Here is a 15,634-nt window from a genome sequence, read left to right on the forward strand (position 1 = left end):
GAGTTTCTTTGTACTTTTCCAGGGCCAGCAAGCATCCGTCCAATGAAAAATATCACAGCAATAGCAGGACGGGACACCTATATACATTGCCGTGTGATTGGCTATCCATATTACTCCATTAAATGGTACAAGAACTCAGACCTGCTTCCTTTTAACCATCGCCAAGTAGCATTCGAAAACAATGGAACACTGAAACTCTCAGATGTGCAGAAGGAAGTGGATGAGGGGGAATATACATGCAATGTTCTGGTTCAACCCCAGCTGTCTACAAGCCAGAGTGTACATGTGACTGTAAAAGGTAATGTTTATATTGAAATATAAAGCTAAGCTAATGGCCAGAAGGTTTTTAATCAGTACAAGAATCCACACATGTAAAATTGTACTGGTGATTAGAAAATAAGCAATAGGACAGTTAAGCTGCTGTTTTTTTAACAATTGTGTAGGCATGATATATAGCCAATGGTCATCTACAGATATCATATTATACCAGACTTGCTCTCATTGAGTTGTGCCTTGTCCTGTTGACTTCAGTGGGACTACTTGCTTAGTAAGGTACTGCTCACCATGAGTAAATCTGGGAGAATCTGGCCTTATATGATGACGAGGACTCGAGTGCTTCTAAAAACTGAAGACTAAAGAGCATGGAATGTAATTCTTTGTTTTCTTATGAGATGACTCAGTGGCTGAGGATGACTGATCATTCAATGTTATGTTCACTGAAGTTTCATTGGTCATTGTCTCTTCTTGGTGACTAAAGTCAGTTTTGTAACCTAGTTATTTTTCAGCTGCTAGCAAATGCAATGAGGTTTTGTTAGTTATGAATTGTGTCTATTTCTCCTTTTTCTCCAGTAAGCAGTAAACAGATTCAAGAGCTAAATTAATTAAACTTGATTTAAAAAAAAATAGGAATTGTTTTTTTCAGGGAGATGTTGATGCTTTAAAGAGAGAGCCATTTCTCTAAGTTCATTTTAACGATACACAACTTGCAATTTGGAACAGGATGTTTGAAATCAATACAAAAGTTCCCATACAAGGATGTAAACCTTCAGAAGTAGATGATGATAATTTCCAAGCTTTGCACCCAGACCAGACACAAAGACATTAAAGATAAAAAGCACAAATGTGCTCATTATGCCTGATTGTTCAAAACTAGGTTGTACTGCGATGTGGTCCAGTCCCCCATCCAAGATGACTAACAAGTTCATTTCACATAAGCCTACAGGAAGAACTGAAGTACATTTTCCCCTTATGAATTTGTTCAAAAGCTTTTCTACCCTTTTGTATTTTTCTTTGATTAATATGTCTCAGGCCTTAGATAAGATACCAAGAATATTTCTAAGCCTTTTTTCTTGTTTTCATTCTAGAATTATGTTAATTGCTTATTACTTGAAGGGGTGGAGGGATTAGGTTGTAACCAGTAGTACTGTGAACCCTTCAAGGAGTGACCCATCATGTTCTTTAGCCCAGAAGGGGCACTGTTCCACGCAATCTGTTATAAAAAGCTGCTAACACTGCAGCTTTTTATCATATGCTCTATCTTGTCTGTCACCGTAATAGTCTTGCAAAACTGCCGTTGGTGCATCTCTGTGAAAATGAATGTTAAATTAGTGATTGTGCTGATGTCGTCTCTACTGTTCCCCCTGGTTGAGAATGCCATCTTTTAATTATATCATTCTTCAAGTGCTTATGACAGCTAATTTAATCAGATGTAGATGGGAGTGCTCTTACTATATTTGTAAAGAAAAGCATTGGCGCCATACCTATACAATTCAGATATCTAGATCAAAACACAACTGCCATTCTGAAAGCGATTTGATGCCTTAGATTCAGACATGTGGATGGATTTTAGGACTATGACTTTTATTAAACTTTAACACAGGGGAGGGGTGCTATCCACCCATCACTCCTGGTCTCCTATACCAGGCATTTAAGTGGTTCCAGTACAGCAGTTACAGGGCTCCTTCCATATAACCCGTAACTTGGGGTAGGATTTCCTCAGCCTACCCCCCAGGACTCAGCAGGCTCTGAGTCCTACCAACCCCGCCCCTATTAGGGGGACAGAGGCAGAAGGTGGGGACCTTGGCCCATGAGTGCCACCAGGTCTCACCCTATCCCATTAGCCCAAGACCCATCAGCAAAATCCCATGTCTTTTACCTCTGGGAACCATTCACTTTATCTTTTTAATGGCACTGGAAACTGGCCACAAGTTTTGATGAATTAATAACTCAACCAGCTATCTCAGTTAGCAAGTACATTCCTGCTTAACCTCCTGTGGCTCCAAGGTGCTGTGAGGAAGGCAAAAATCTCTCCAAGCCTCTGCCAACTGGCCATATGGAAGAAAAAATTCCTTCCTGACCCTCAATGTGTGAACAGCTAGACCCACAGCATCTGCCAGACTGGACTCCCATTCTTAGCTCCGGATGGGTAGGAGGGTGGGGCTGCTGGAATGGAGATGAAAGAGGCCCCACATGGCCCAGGCTTCAGGTTAAATTCCTGGAGTTCGGGGATGTGAGCCAAACATTGTCCTTCTCCTCACCCCCCCAGCTGGCCAATGGGTGCCAGATACTCCAGGGGGGAGAGGAGGTAACTGGTGCCTCTCAATGTGTCTCCCACCCTCGCTGCTGGAGCTCCCCTCCTTTGCCGCCAGCCCCATTAAGTTCCCCCACCCATTGAGGTGGGTGGGTGGCATTTTGACTTCCAGTGGATAACAGATTTCAAACTTGACTCTGCCTCTCTCTGAAAGTCTCAAACGATTCAGAGGCCTTTAATTTATCTTGACAAGAATGAGGTATTTAAAAAAATAAACTAGCTAAATCCGTATCCTAACAAATTATTTTTACATTAAATACAAGATTCCAAAAATGGGCTTTATTCTGTTGTCTCGTCAAATCTGAACAAATTTTAATTTAGTTGTTATATATTTTAGCTGTAGTCCAGCACAGCCGTAAATTATCCTGGACAGCTACACATTTTTTTGTCGCAATAGTTAATAACTACATACGGATTTTATCCTGCATATTATATATAGTTCCTTGGAGCATTAGCAGTTAACAACAGTCAGTATTTTCCTATTGCTTGAAAATATAATGTAAACTATTATAATTTTATTGTGCTATCTTTTCCTCCATAATTCAGACCGACACTGTTATGTCTGATACTGAAAAATACAAAATGTGGAGCAGCTTCAATAGATTAATTCAAATATCTTGAAATAGTTTCATAGAGTTTAAGGCCTGAAGGGACCAGTAGATCATCTAGTCTGACCCTCTGTATATCACAGGCCCTTACATTTCATTCATTTCATTTGCACAGCCAATCTTAATTCTGGCATTTCCTAACTTCTGAGTGCTTGCCTTTGCCACCTTAATAATATTTCTTCAATATAGCTATTTGTGGGTAATTTCCTGGCTTTTTAATAAACCAAATTGCAAAAATAAAAATTCTATCCTATGGCATCATATTGATATCCACTGCACAGATCTCTGTCTCTTGAACTAAAGGGTGGTTCTCCTGTTTGCACAGACTCTTCTGTTCATTCCTCCCAAACTTAACCCATTCTGCTCTGTCCTGTCCAACCTGTCCTTGTTTCAGTCCTATCGTTTCCCCACCTGTGTCCTCCTTCCAGTTCCATTCTCTTCACCTCGTCAATCCCAGTCTCTACTCCTCAGGCTTTTCAGTCCCAGTCTTCCCCTCTGAGCTCCCCATCCCAGTCTCCTTGTCCAACCATTTTCAGTTCTCCCTCACCCTCTGGGTACAACTCTTGTTCCCTCTGCATTTGAATTGGGCAGCTTGCTCCTCCATATTGACTGGACCCAAAAGGGGGTGTGACAGGGTGTATAAACCTTGCACTGGTGAGAAAGGGTTTAAAGAGTTGCTGTGGGCAAGGCTAGCCCCGTCCCTCCGGCTCTGTCAATCAAGTCAAGGGTGGAATAAAGGCTTAAAAACAGGAAGTTCCCAGCAGCTGCTGGACAGCTGTGGGAAAGAGCATATGGCAACTCTACACTTCCCAGAGGAGACTCCTGGAAGCCTTCATGGGAACTTCCCTTGGGAAGGCCATTTACCATCCCCTGCTCCATGTGCTTACAAGGAGACAGTGACCCAGTTATACCGGCCAGGTAAGATAGGTCCGGCAAGCCCCAAGGTAAGCTGATTAGTTGCTTGGTGCTGCTACTCTCTACTCCTTTTGGGATTAGAGAAGCTGAGAACAGACAAAACGGACTAGGGGAGTGGGAGCCAAGAACTCCATCCCCAGAAATCCTAGGGACTCCTATTTAGGCAGAGGGGGGCACCCTGAGGACTTTTCAGTGCCAGTCCAGTAGGAAGCACCCATCGTCAGCCCGAGAACTGTGACAAGGGAACATTGAGAGCACAAGAGAGACAGGCTCCCTGCTGTCATTTCTGATGCCTGTCCCCAACCCACCCACAGCCGTCCACAGCTGCAATTGCGGGAAAGTTCTGCTCCCCCTCCACCCCCCGCTGGAAGCCGAGCTGGAGCATGCTGAGTGCAGATAGAATCTCTGGAGTTTTTAGCTGTGAAGTTCTAGCAAGTCTCTATTGAGCAAGTGTGAACTGTGATTTTTCAAAAAGTCATAACTTGGCCAACTGTGGACGGCTTTTTTTCAGGGATAGTGAAGGGCACGTCCCTGGCACAAAAGCCACCTCCCTGACAAATTTGAAGTCCCTGCCCTAAAGCATGGGAGTGCGAGATCTTCTTGAAGGAAAGATTATTAGAATGGTTTACATGAGCATAACAATGTATTTTCCCCCAACCTTGTTTTGGAAACAGCCAAACAATTGTGGCTGAAATTTTCAAAAAAATGTCAGCCCGTGGCAGACACCCAGCATGTTCAATTACAGCCCAGACCATTAAAGTAACTGAATACAGGGTGTGTGTGTATATATATAATGATATTTTTTGAAACATATTGTTGAAAAATTAACCCTTCAAATGGTGAGATCAAAATTATTATTATATATTCAAGCTATAGTAAAACCCATCAGAACTAAGTGGTGATTTTTTTGGTCAGTCTCATAGGAGATGCTTCCCAGCTGAACAGCCTGCTCTCATTCACGTTTCTCTTACTGAAACAAATTGAAAAAGAAGCCCAAGAGAGGGGAGGATACAGCATCATTAAACAAATGCAGTGTTAAAATGTAATATCACTGATTCCATAGAGTTTATTTATGTCTATGGTTTAGAGGAAGTTGCACAACCTTACCTTTTGTAAACCTTATAAAAGAATTATATTAGAGGGTTTCTTCTCTGGTAACAGGAAAGCCAATTATGGGCTATTTCTAAAGTATTTTATGTTACAACTGTCTCAATAGCTCCTCTTTGCCTTTCTTGGGAAATGTCTGTTTTTCTCTAATTAATAAATAAAATGTTGCCCATTGATTTGCATTGCAGATCAGAGCATGGGAGGCTGCTTTAGAAAATGGAAACTATATAGGCATGAAAGGAGAAAACTAGAATCTTTCAAGGGTTCTATGGATCTCTTTATACTTTCATCAAGCAATCTGCTAGTTCTTTCATGCTTGGTTCAATCGTTAGTATATGTCTGACAGTAAATGTGAGTTTCGTTGCATGCATGTACATAAGGAAGGCCTTACTCCATTTCTGCACTAGTGAGACTAGTGTTGCAAGGTTTGGGGTGAGAAACATTTGTTAGTCTCTAAGGTGCCACAAGTATTCCTGTTCTATTTTTAGCTTTGATATCCTTCCTAGCCTCTGCTGTAAGTGAGCTGAGACAAGGCACTGAGGCCTGAACAGCTTAAATACGCAGTTTGCGTGAAATGATATTTTAACCTTGTATAGACTTGAGAAAACACTATATGGTAAGACAGCCCTACACTGTGTCCTCTCATTGCTGATATGCTTTGCAACTTCACTATAGTCTAATACTTTATTAATATTCTAATAGTAGGTTAGGGGGTTGTGGGTGGGTGAGATTCTGGGGCCTGCGTTGTGCAGGAGGTCAGACTAGATGATCATAGTGGTCCCTTCTGACCTTAAAATCTATGAGTCTATGAGTAATACTTTTCAACAAATCAAGGAAACAGTTTGTGCTGTCTTGTCAGGTGAAAGTTGATGGATATGTCCATTGCATATGCCAGGTGCAAATCAGCTATGATCCCCCTTCCTAGTACTGTTTTATTTTTATATTTTGGAGTACTTTTATATTAATTGGCAACCTTGCTGCTCTTATTGCTATGTTCACATGAAATATCTTCTGTGGGAACCTTCCAAATTCACGTCTCAACTTTTTAAAAATTGTTTTGTATGCATTAACACAGTGTAGAGGTTGCTGAATTCCATTAATAAAAAAACACAAATGTGATGTATCCTGAGTCCTGCAGTAGACAATATATCTGTTCTGCTATGTATTTCTGATTATTTTACTTCCAAAAATGCAAACAATGGCACCGCTGAAAAATAGACTTGGAAGCTGTTACATTGCTATGATTGTACTGTATTTGTGATGGAGAATTAGTCATATACATGTATGTAACAAAATATTTTGTGTACTGTTGTTTCATACAAATAGAAAAGTATGACATATTAATTTTGGTTTGATAACTCTTTATGAAATGTATTGTATTTGTGTGTACAGGAGTAGTAGAGCTGGCTGGGAATTTTTTGACAAAATAGTTTTTCGTCAAAAAATGCCAATTCATCAAATCGGGCACAGAAACATAGCAGTTTTCATGAAACTTTACTCAAGTCCAGTTTGGAATTTCTTGTGAAAGAGAGAGAGAGAGAGAGAGCTACCCCAGCACAGCCAATAGTCCAGTGGCTAGGGCACTCATCTTGGATATGACATACAGGGTCTTAAACCTGGGTTTTCTATATCCCAGTTGAGTGTGCTAACCACTGGGCCGACAGCATTAAGGGAAGCACAACCATCACTGTCTGAAAAATGTCATCCATCTCTACCCTTAACGCCATGTTAATGCAGGGTTTTCGTTTGTTTTGGTTTAAGTTCTTTGCATTTGAATTTCCCTTGTTTGGGGGAATTTTTCATTTCCCTTACTGATATTAATTGAAAAAGAAGTCCAAGAGAGAGGACGATGCAGCACAATTTTAAAAGAATGCAGTGTTCAAAAGTGATGTCACTGATTTCATAAAGCTTATTTATCTCTGTGATTTAGAGACCTTCCCACTACCTCCTGCTGAAGTTACACCACCTTACCTCCTGCAAACCTGATAGAGGAATTATATCAGAGTGTTTCTTCTCTAATAACTGGCTCTTACTCATTTATTTGAGGGTTATGGCTGGTATATGTGTATGATATATATAATATATGTACTACACATGAATATTATATATGTGTACACACATATATGTAAGATTATAAAATCAGGATTATGAATAATGGAAAAGTGGATGTAAAACCAACTGCCTGGGTGTAATTCTGGAATTATGATAGCAGGGGAGTTGGTGTGAAACCAGTATGACTGTCAAAGTAGTTGCAGGAGTCAATTCGAGAGCCAGTAGTCCTTTAAAATCATCCTGCCGGTAGTCCCCTCTCACTTACATCTGTGGCTCTTAGCTCAAGTCCTTTAGTAGATCTCAACCTCTCACCTATAACATGAGGAGAGAGGCAATCTCTAGTGTGGCTAAGGCCCAAACTGTGGAAATAGTTAGCTCCCTGTGCAGACAAAGGCATAGTAAGACTCAATGGTTGGAAGCTGATATTACATACATTCAGGCTAGATCTAAGGTGCAAATGTTTAACAGTGAAGGTAATTACCCATTGGAGCAATTTACCAAGGAACATGTTGGATTCTGTATCAACTGAGATCTTCAAATCAAGATTGATGTCTCTGTAAAGTACATAGTCCAGCTCAACCACAGTTCAATGGAGGAATGACTGGGTGAAAAACTGTAACTTGTGTTATGTGGGAGGTTAAACTACGCATTCACAATGCCCCCTTCTGGCCTTGGAATCTATGTAAACCTTCTTGCATTTCCTAATTTATGAGTGCTTGATTTTGCAATATTTTTAATGTAGGGTTGTGTATTTCGGGGGAGGGGATGCTTTATATATATGTCATTGGCATAACAGTGAAGAATGCACTATGATACAGTGCCCTGATAAATGAGTGTCTTTGTACAGCAATAGAATCACACAGATCAGCCCCCCCGCCCCCCTTTTTTTATGCAGTTGCTTAGCAAAGGCTTTTAGAACATTGTTTCTCCCTTTTCAGGACAGGCTAGATTAACACTTAGCAATGAACCCAGAACATACGGAGACAGTAGCTCAGATCAATAAATGTCATTAGCAGATGTAATGTTAGCAGATGTCTAGTCTGTTTATTTGGTCACTCTTTTCAGTTTGGAATAAATATTTTGATGAATGATAATCCCTGCTGATAAGGTTCAATATGCTGCAGTAAGGGGCAGACAATTGAAAGTCTAATGCTCCAGTGACTAAGTTGGATTCTGCACCTAGTAACACACAACTGATGAAACCGTTTAGGAGAAACCAGATGTTGTTAAGGAAATTTACAAAGAGCTCGACTGTGGCTAGTCCTGGGTGTCTGCACAAGGCCCAGACACTGTCCTGATCCTTGCACTCTCAATGCATAAAAACCAAGTGACTCCAGTCCAAATGGAGGTGAGTAAGCGCCCCAAAGGGGCAGAACAAGTTGATGAGGGTCAGGCCATTATTTGTATCAGCCAAGGGATCTAGACCAGTCTGGGAAGGGGAGCTCACTCTGTACCCTGTGAAAGGGTGTGTCAGAAGCCATTCATGTAGGTGTTTCTGTTCGCATGCTGCAGAAAAATCCACTAAGGAACAGTGATACAAAGTGACAACAACCTCAATTTCACTGTGGGGGACCACAGGGGGTGAGGGTGGCAATGCTCACAGGGAAGATTGCAAAGACAGATTAGTTGGAGGATGTACTGTTTCAATGAATCCCCTCAGCAATTTCCTCCAACAAGGTTGCTATGGACCTTTGGCCAAGAAATTAAAGTTGCTTCTCTCCTAATGGAAGGCAGTGGTGAAAACTGAAAGTAATCAAAGGAATCTCTCACAGGTGCGCTTGCTGGGGCAAGGAGACATAATTTGAACCTTTCTGCACTAGTGAGCCTAAAATAAGTGCTCTTAGCTTCAGCATTCCTAAAACATTACAAGAGCTGGAATTTGCACTGTTTTACCCCAGGCTTACTCTTCACTGGATCTTTCCTTGTCCTACTCAATGTTTTCTTACTTACCATGGGAGTGGAAAAGCAATCCACCGAGCATATGGGGAAAAGCCCACAGGCTCTGGAGACCTGTTTGCTCAAGTCCAAGCTTTTGCCAAACAGGAAAGCATGTTTGTTATAGCAGTACATTTTAGCAACACAATTTTTGAAGTATTTGTTATAGTATACTTGTCTGTACTTCTAACAGTACTATATGGCCCTGTGTTACACTCCAGTGTAACTGCAGTTATACCAGCATAAAACTGGAGTAATACAGTGGTAAGGTGGGCTTTGTATTTTTTAAAAGAAATGAAATAGTTTCTTTAGTTGGGGATAGATGCAACCTTTGTACAAATTGTATTTATTCAAACATGACGTATCAGAAATCTCTCTCTTATAGCCACTTTATTTTAGAAATATTGGGACATATTTTTTCCTAATGATTTTTTGTTGTCTGTCATTGGGTTCTTGAGATGTGAAGTGTATTTGTTTTCCAAGAACATACCTGCTCGGGTTAGCTCATTGAAGCTGTCTTGAGCAACTCAAGCATACAAATATAATATCAGATTAGGTGTTAGCAACAAGTTGGAGTTGTCACTGAAATATTGACATTGATCAAAGCAATGATACTAATAACATATTGGTTTTAAAAAATATTCCCTGCCAGGACACCAAACCGCTACAGGTTACGTGCCTGTTAAAGGTTATACAACAGGAGTAAAGAGTGGTCTGTCTCATTTATGCTCTAATAACCTGTTTGGAGAGACAATGTGCTGGTCTTCAAAATGTCACAACTACTTTCTAAATTCCATCTGAAAACTGCTACATAGTGGTGAAGTCAACCTACATATTATAATGCAAGAGATTAGGGTGGAGAGGCTAAATTCAATACCTTGCAAAAAGTTGCTCAAAAATTTGAATGTTAATTTGATCCTTCAGAATCGCCAAAATTAGGGTGGGAATTTCATGAGACGAGTCTTTCTTGCAAGTTTCTGGAACTTTCCACGAGTACTTAAGCCAAAAATTGCCCCAGACTATACACCTGCTTCTGATCCCAGCAAGAAACTGGAAGTATAGATGTGTGAATTATTTTCAGATATTACATAAAAACATTCCCTATTCAGTCTGAACTGCTTTGCTGATGTCTATTACAGTGTATCTAACACTAGGTCTACACTACAGCGGGGGTCCGACCTAAGATACGCAACTTCAGCTACGTGAATACCGTAGCTGAAGTTGCGTATTTTAGGTCGACTTACCTGGCTGTGAGGACGGGGGAAAGTCGACCGCTGCCGCGCTGCCATCGACTCCGCTGCCGCCTCTTGCCACGGTGGATTTCCGGAGTCGACGGCAGAGCGATCAGGGATCGATTTTATCGCGTCTTCACTAGACGCGATAAGTCGATCCCAGAAAATCGATTGCCTGCCGCCGGACCCTCCTACTTTCAGGCTTTAATGCAATCTCTATCAAATATTTGCTAGATTTGGAAGCCATGACAAGTAATGTCAGGTGACTTTCTGCATGTGAGCCTGTACTCCTAAATTAGCATCTTTACTTCAAGCTATACTACTCTTAGGGTCCTCTGAATTGACATTTTTGAATGGGGAAGGGGGAAAGCCAGTACTTTGTTCCTCTTTGTCTCCATTTTCACGACTATGGAAATGTCAACCTCAAAAATACAAGTTGAAGAAAGAACAATTCAAAGAACCCTAACCCACACTCTAGTGTATAGCCATTTTTGTCATCAACGTGAATGGGAATTGGGACTGTTCCAATGTCCAACATCTGAGAATAATTTACTGGATCAGTATGGACTGTCACTGCTACCTGAAAGAATGTTTCTGCTATCAACAACAGCAGGGCTTCCAAATTCAAATTATTTTTTCTTCGGTCTCTTGACATCTATCCCATGATTCTGTTATAAGAGCTTGTGCAAATGGGTGAAGTTAATATCAGAACTTCACATATTTATTATTTCTCTGATTAATTTGTAGACACAAATCATAGTCTTTGACATATTAAACCTAAAGTGCTTCATTTTCCCCTCAGATACAAGGCCCATGCACAATGTTTAATTCCAGTTAAGCCTTCTTAATAAATACCTGATGTGTTGAACTAGGTCTCTTAATAGGGCTTGCATGGGACTGAAGTGGTGCACAGACCTTTTGCTGCCCTTGTGCATAGAAATTAATTTCACCCTAAGGTTCTGATCTTGCAAATACCTATGCATATGCTTAACTTTAAGCATCTGAGTAGTCCCATTTGAAGACAGTAGGGATAATTACGTGGCTGTGAGTAACTGTTTGCAGAGTTGTCTAATGGTTAGAACACGAAATTCTATTCCAGACTTATTCTGTGATGTCAGAAAGTCACTAAGGCCTAAATCCTCAAAGGTATTTAGGCACTTAACTCTCATTGAAATCAATTGGCAGTAGGTGCCTAAATACCTCTTGAGGATCTCAGCCTAAGACCTGATTCTGCAAGGTGCTGAATATCTTCCCAGAGCATATTTAGCACTCTTGATTTCCATGAGAGTCTAGGGTGCTCAGAACTAGATCTGGGCAGGAATTTTTCAACAAAACATTTTTTCATCAGAACCAAAACTTTTCACAGAAAGGTATCGATTTTGATAAAACTTTAGTGGGGAAGGTTTCTCAAGTCAGGGATAGAACTGAGAGAGAGGGAGAGACACCCATCCACCATAGAATAGCCAGTAGTCCAGTGGCTAGGATACTCCTCTGGGATGTCAGACCCCACAAGTTTAATTCCCTGCTCTTAATCAGAGCAGGAACTTGAACGTGGGTCTCCCCCATCTCCCAGGGGAGTGCTCTAACCCTCGGCTATTCCGAGGTGGGTTTCTCTCTTGCTCTAATTTTTCTCACACAAAATTAAAAGGTCTCAATTTTTGTCCCAATGCACAACACCACCAAATGCTAAAACCTCAACATTTTTTGCAAAATGGAAGTTTTGTTTTCTGGGAGGCCTTACTGAGAATGTTTCAGGAACCACAACTTGCTGGATCAGGATGTAATGGTCTGATTTTAAGAGGTGCTGAGCACTCACAGGTGCCATTGACTTCAGTTGGAATTGTAGGTGATCAGTATCTCTGAAGGTCTTGTCACCTCAGTTTATCCATCTGTTAGATGGAGGAAATAATGCCTACATCATAGAGGTGCTGTAAAACTTATTTAATTCATGTAAATCATATTGAGATCCTTGGATAAAAACTGCTATGTAGTTACTATTTTTTATTACTATTACATATGCGACATACCAGCTGGCAGGCTGAGAATAGTTTTCTTTTCAACAATTATCAGTGTTTTCCATAATTATACTATATTTGCAATAACTTTTTTCTTTTAATTTTTCATTTCAGTTCCACCTTTCATCCAGCCTTTTGAGTTTCCAAGGTTCTCCATTGGACAGCGAGTCTTCGTTCCATGTGTTGTGGTCTCAGGGGATTTGCCAATCACAATCACCTGGCAGAAGGATGGCAGGCCGATCCCAGCCAGTCTTGGAGTAACTATTGACAACATTGACTTCACCAGCTCCTTAAGGATTTTTAATCTTTCACTGATGCACAATGGGAATTATACCTGTATAGCTAGAAATGACGCTGCAGCTGTGGAGCGCCAAAGCCAATTAATTGTGAGAGGTAAGATATGTAATTAGTCTGAAGGGCACCAATTAAACAGAAGTCAACAATATTTCCAAATGAGCACTGTTTGATGGAGGTATAAAATCGTGGAATATATGGGGTAATCCCTCAGGCCTAACAAGCTCCCTCTTTGGGGGGAGGGATAGCTCAGTGGTTTCAGCATTAGTCTACTAAACCCACAGTTAGGAGTTCAATCCTTGAGGGGGCCATTTAGGAATCTGGGGCAAAAATCTGTTTGGGGATTGGTCCTTCTTTGAGCAGGGGGGTTGGACTAGATGACCTCCTGAGGTCCCTTCCAACCCTGATATTCTATGATTCTTTCATCTTAAAGAACACAGAACAATAAAGCAGAAAAACAAACATAACTTTTTCTTTCTGAAAGTACTGAGCCTTGAACCTAATCAGCAACCAAGGAATTCATTAGGGCACAGATGGGTGCCACGGGATTTAATTTATGGAAAATATTTTGAAGCACCAACCCACTCATCATTTAGGAACAAAGCATTTAAACTGCTATTATATTAGTTTCCCTTTTTTGGTATTCTAGTATGATTCTCTGTATTTTTAATTTAGCAGAACAGTATCTCCTACAAATCATGCTAATAAACTGGAGAACATGAAAATTTCTAGGAACTGCCTTTAGCAGTTTCCTCCTGCTTATCAGTTTTTAAAATATTATTTCTGGCACCTTAGAGACTAACAAATTTATTTGGGCATAAGCATAAGCTTTCATGGGCTAAAACCCACTTCATCAGATGCATGGAGTAGAAAATACAGTGGGAAGATATATATATATACAGAGAACATGAAAAGATGGGGGTTGCCATACCAACTCTAACGAGACTAATCAATTAAGGTGGGCTATTATCAGCCGGAGGAAAAAAAACTTTTGTAGTGATAATCAGGATGTCCCATTTCAAACAGTTAACTAAAAGGTGTGAGTAACAGTAGGGGGGGAAATTAGCAAGGGGAAATAGTTTTTACTTTGTGTAATGACCCATCCACTACCATCTTTATTCAAGCCTAATTTAATGGTGTCCAGTTTGCAAATTAATTCCAGTTCTGCAGTTTCTCATTGGAGTCTGTTTTTGAAGTTTTTTTGTTGAAGAATTGCGACTTTATCTGTAATTGAGTGTCCAGGGAGGTTGAAGTGTTCTCCAACTGGTTTTTGAATGTTATAATTCTTGACATCTTATTTGTGTCCATTTATTCTTTTGCATAGAGACCGTCCAGTTTGGCCAATGTACATGGCAGAGGGGCATTGCTGGCACATGATGACATATATCACATCGTAGATGTGCAGGTGAACGAGCCCCTGATGGTGTGGCTGATGTGATTAGGTCCTATGATGGTGTCCCTTGAATAGATTTGTGGACAGAGTTGGCAACGGGCCTTGTTGCAAGGATAGGTTCCTGGGTTAGTGTTTTTGTTGTGTGGTGTGTGGTTGCTGGTGAGTATTTGCTTCAGGTTGGGGTGCTGTCTGTAAGCGAGGACTGACCTGTCTCCCAAGATCTGTGAGAGTGAGGAATCGTCCTTCAAGATAGGTTATAGATCCTTGATGATGTGCTGGAGAAGTTTTAGTTGGGGGCTGAAAGTGATGGCTAGTGGCGTTCTGTTACTTTCTTTGTTGGGCTTGTCCTGTAGTAGGTGACTTTTGGGTACTCTTCTTGCTCTGTCAATCTGTTTCTTCACTTCAGCAGGTGGGTATTGTAGTTCTAAGAATGCTTGATAGAGATCTTGTAGGTGTTTTTCTCTGTCTGAGGGATTGGAGCAAATGTGGTTGTATCTTAGAGCTTGGCTGTAGACAATGGATCATGTGAGGTAGTCTGGATGAAAGCTGGAGGCATGTAGGTAAGTATAGCGGTCAGCAGGTTTCCGGTATAGGGCGGTGATTATGTGACCATCACTTATTAGCACTGTAGTGTCCAGGAAGTGGATTTCTTGTGTTGACTGGTCCAGGCTGAGGTTGATGGTGGGATGGAAATTGTTGAAATCATTGTGGAATTCCTCAAGGGCTTCTTTTCCATGGATCCAGATGATAAAGATGTCATCAATGTAGTGCATGTAGAGTAGGGGTGTTAGGGGACAAGAGCTGAGGAAGCATTGTTCTAAGTCAGCCATAAAAATGTTGGCATACTGTGGGACCATGGGGGTACACATAGCAGTGCCGCTGACTTGAAGGTATACATTGTCCCAAAATGTGAAATAGTTGTGGGTGAGGACAATGTAACAAAGTTCAGCCACCAGGTTTGCTGTGACATTATCAGGGATACTGTTCCTGACAGCTTGTAGTCCATCTTTGTGTGGAATGTTGGTGTAGAGGGCTTCTACATCCATAGTGGCCAGGATCGTGTTTTCTGGAAGATCACCAATGGATTATAGTTTCCTCAGGAAGTCAGTGGTGTCTCGAAGATAGCTGAGAGTCAGAGGTGAAAGTAAGCCGGTACGGTCTGGTACGGCATACCGGCAAGAGCCGGTACGCCGTGCCAGACTGGACTGTCTTCCCCGGCGGTGATTTAAAGGGCCCAGGGCTCCAGCCACTGCCGGAGCTCCGGCAGTGGGGCTCGGGTGGCACTTTAAAGGGCCCGGGGCTCCCCTCAGCGGCCGGAGCCCCAGGCCCTTTAAATCACCGCTGGAGCCCTGCCGCCCCAGGTTAGCGGTGGCAGGGTGATTTAAAGGGCCCAGAGCTCCGCAGCGGTCAGAGCCCTGTGCCCTTTAATTCGCCCCTGAGCCCCGGGGCTCCTAGCCGCCTCTGCAGCTGGTAGCTCCAGGGTGATTTAAAGG

General features: G+C 41.5%; 1 protein-coding gene across 2 annotated transcripts in view; it reads left to right on the forward strand.

Moving 5' to 3' along the window:
- The window catches only part of LOC113406481 (Down syndrome cell adhesion molecule homolog), a 510,741-nt gene that overhangs the window by 283,094 nt on the left and 212,013 nt on the right, over positions 1-15,634 (forward strand). For both annotated transcript variants that reach the window (XM_029911623.1, XM_029911625.1), the window contains exons 6-7: positions 23-298; positions 12,569-12,847. In XM_029911623.1, coding sequence (XP_029767483.1) covers positions 23-298; positions 12,569-12,847 — 555 coding nt within the window. The remainder of the gene's footprint in view (positions 1-22; positions 299-12,568; positions 12,848-15,634) is intronic.

Source organism: Terrapene carolina, unplaced genomic scaffold, assembly GCF_002925995.2.
Source record: "Terrapene carolina triunguis isolate 2854851 unplaced genomic scaffold, T_m_triunguis-2.0 Scaffold31, whole genome shotgun sequence".
Lineage (NCBI taxonomy): Eukaryota > Metazoa > Chordata > Testudines > Emydidae > Terrapene > Terrapene triunguis.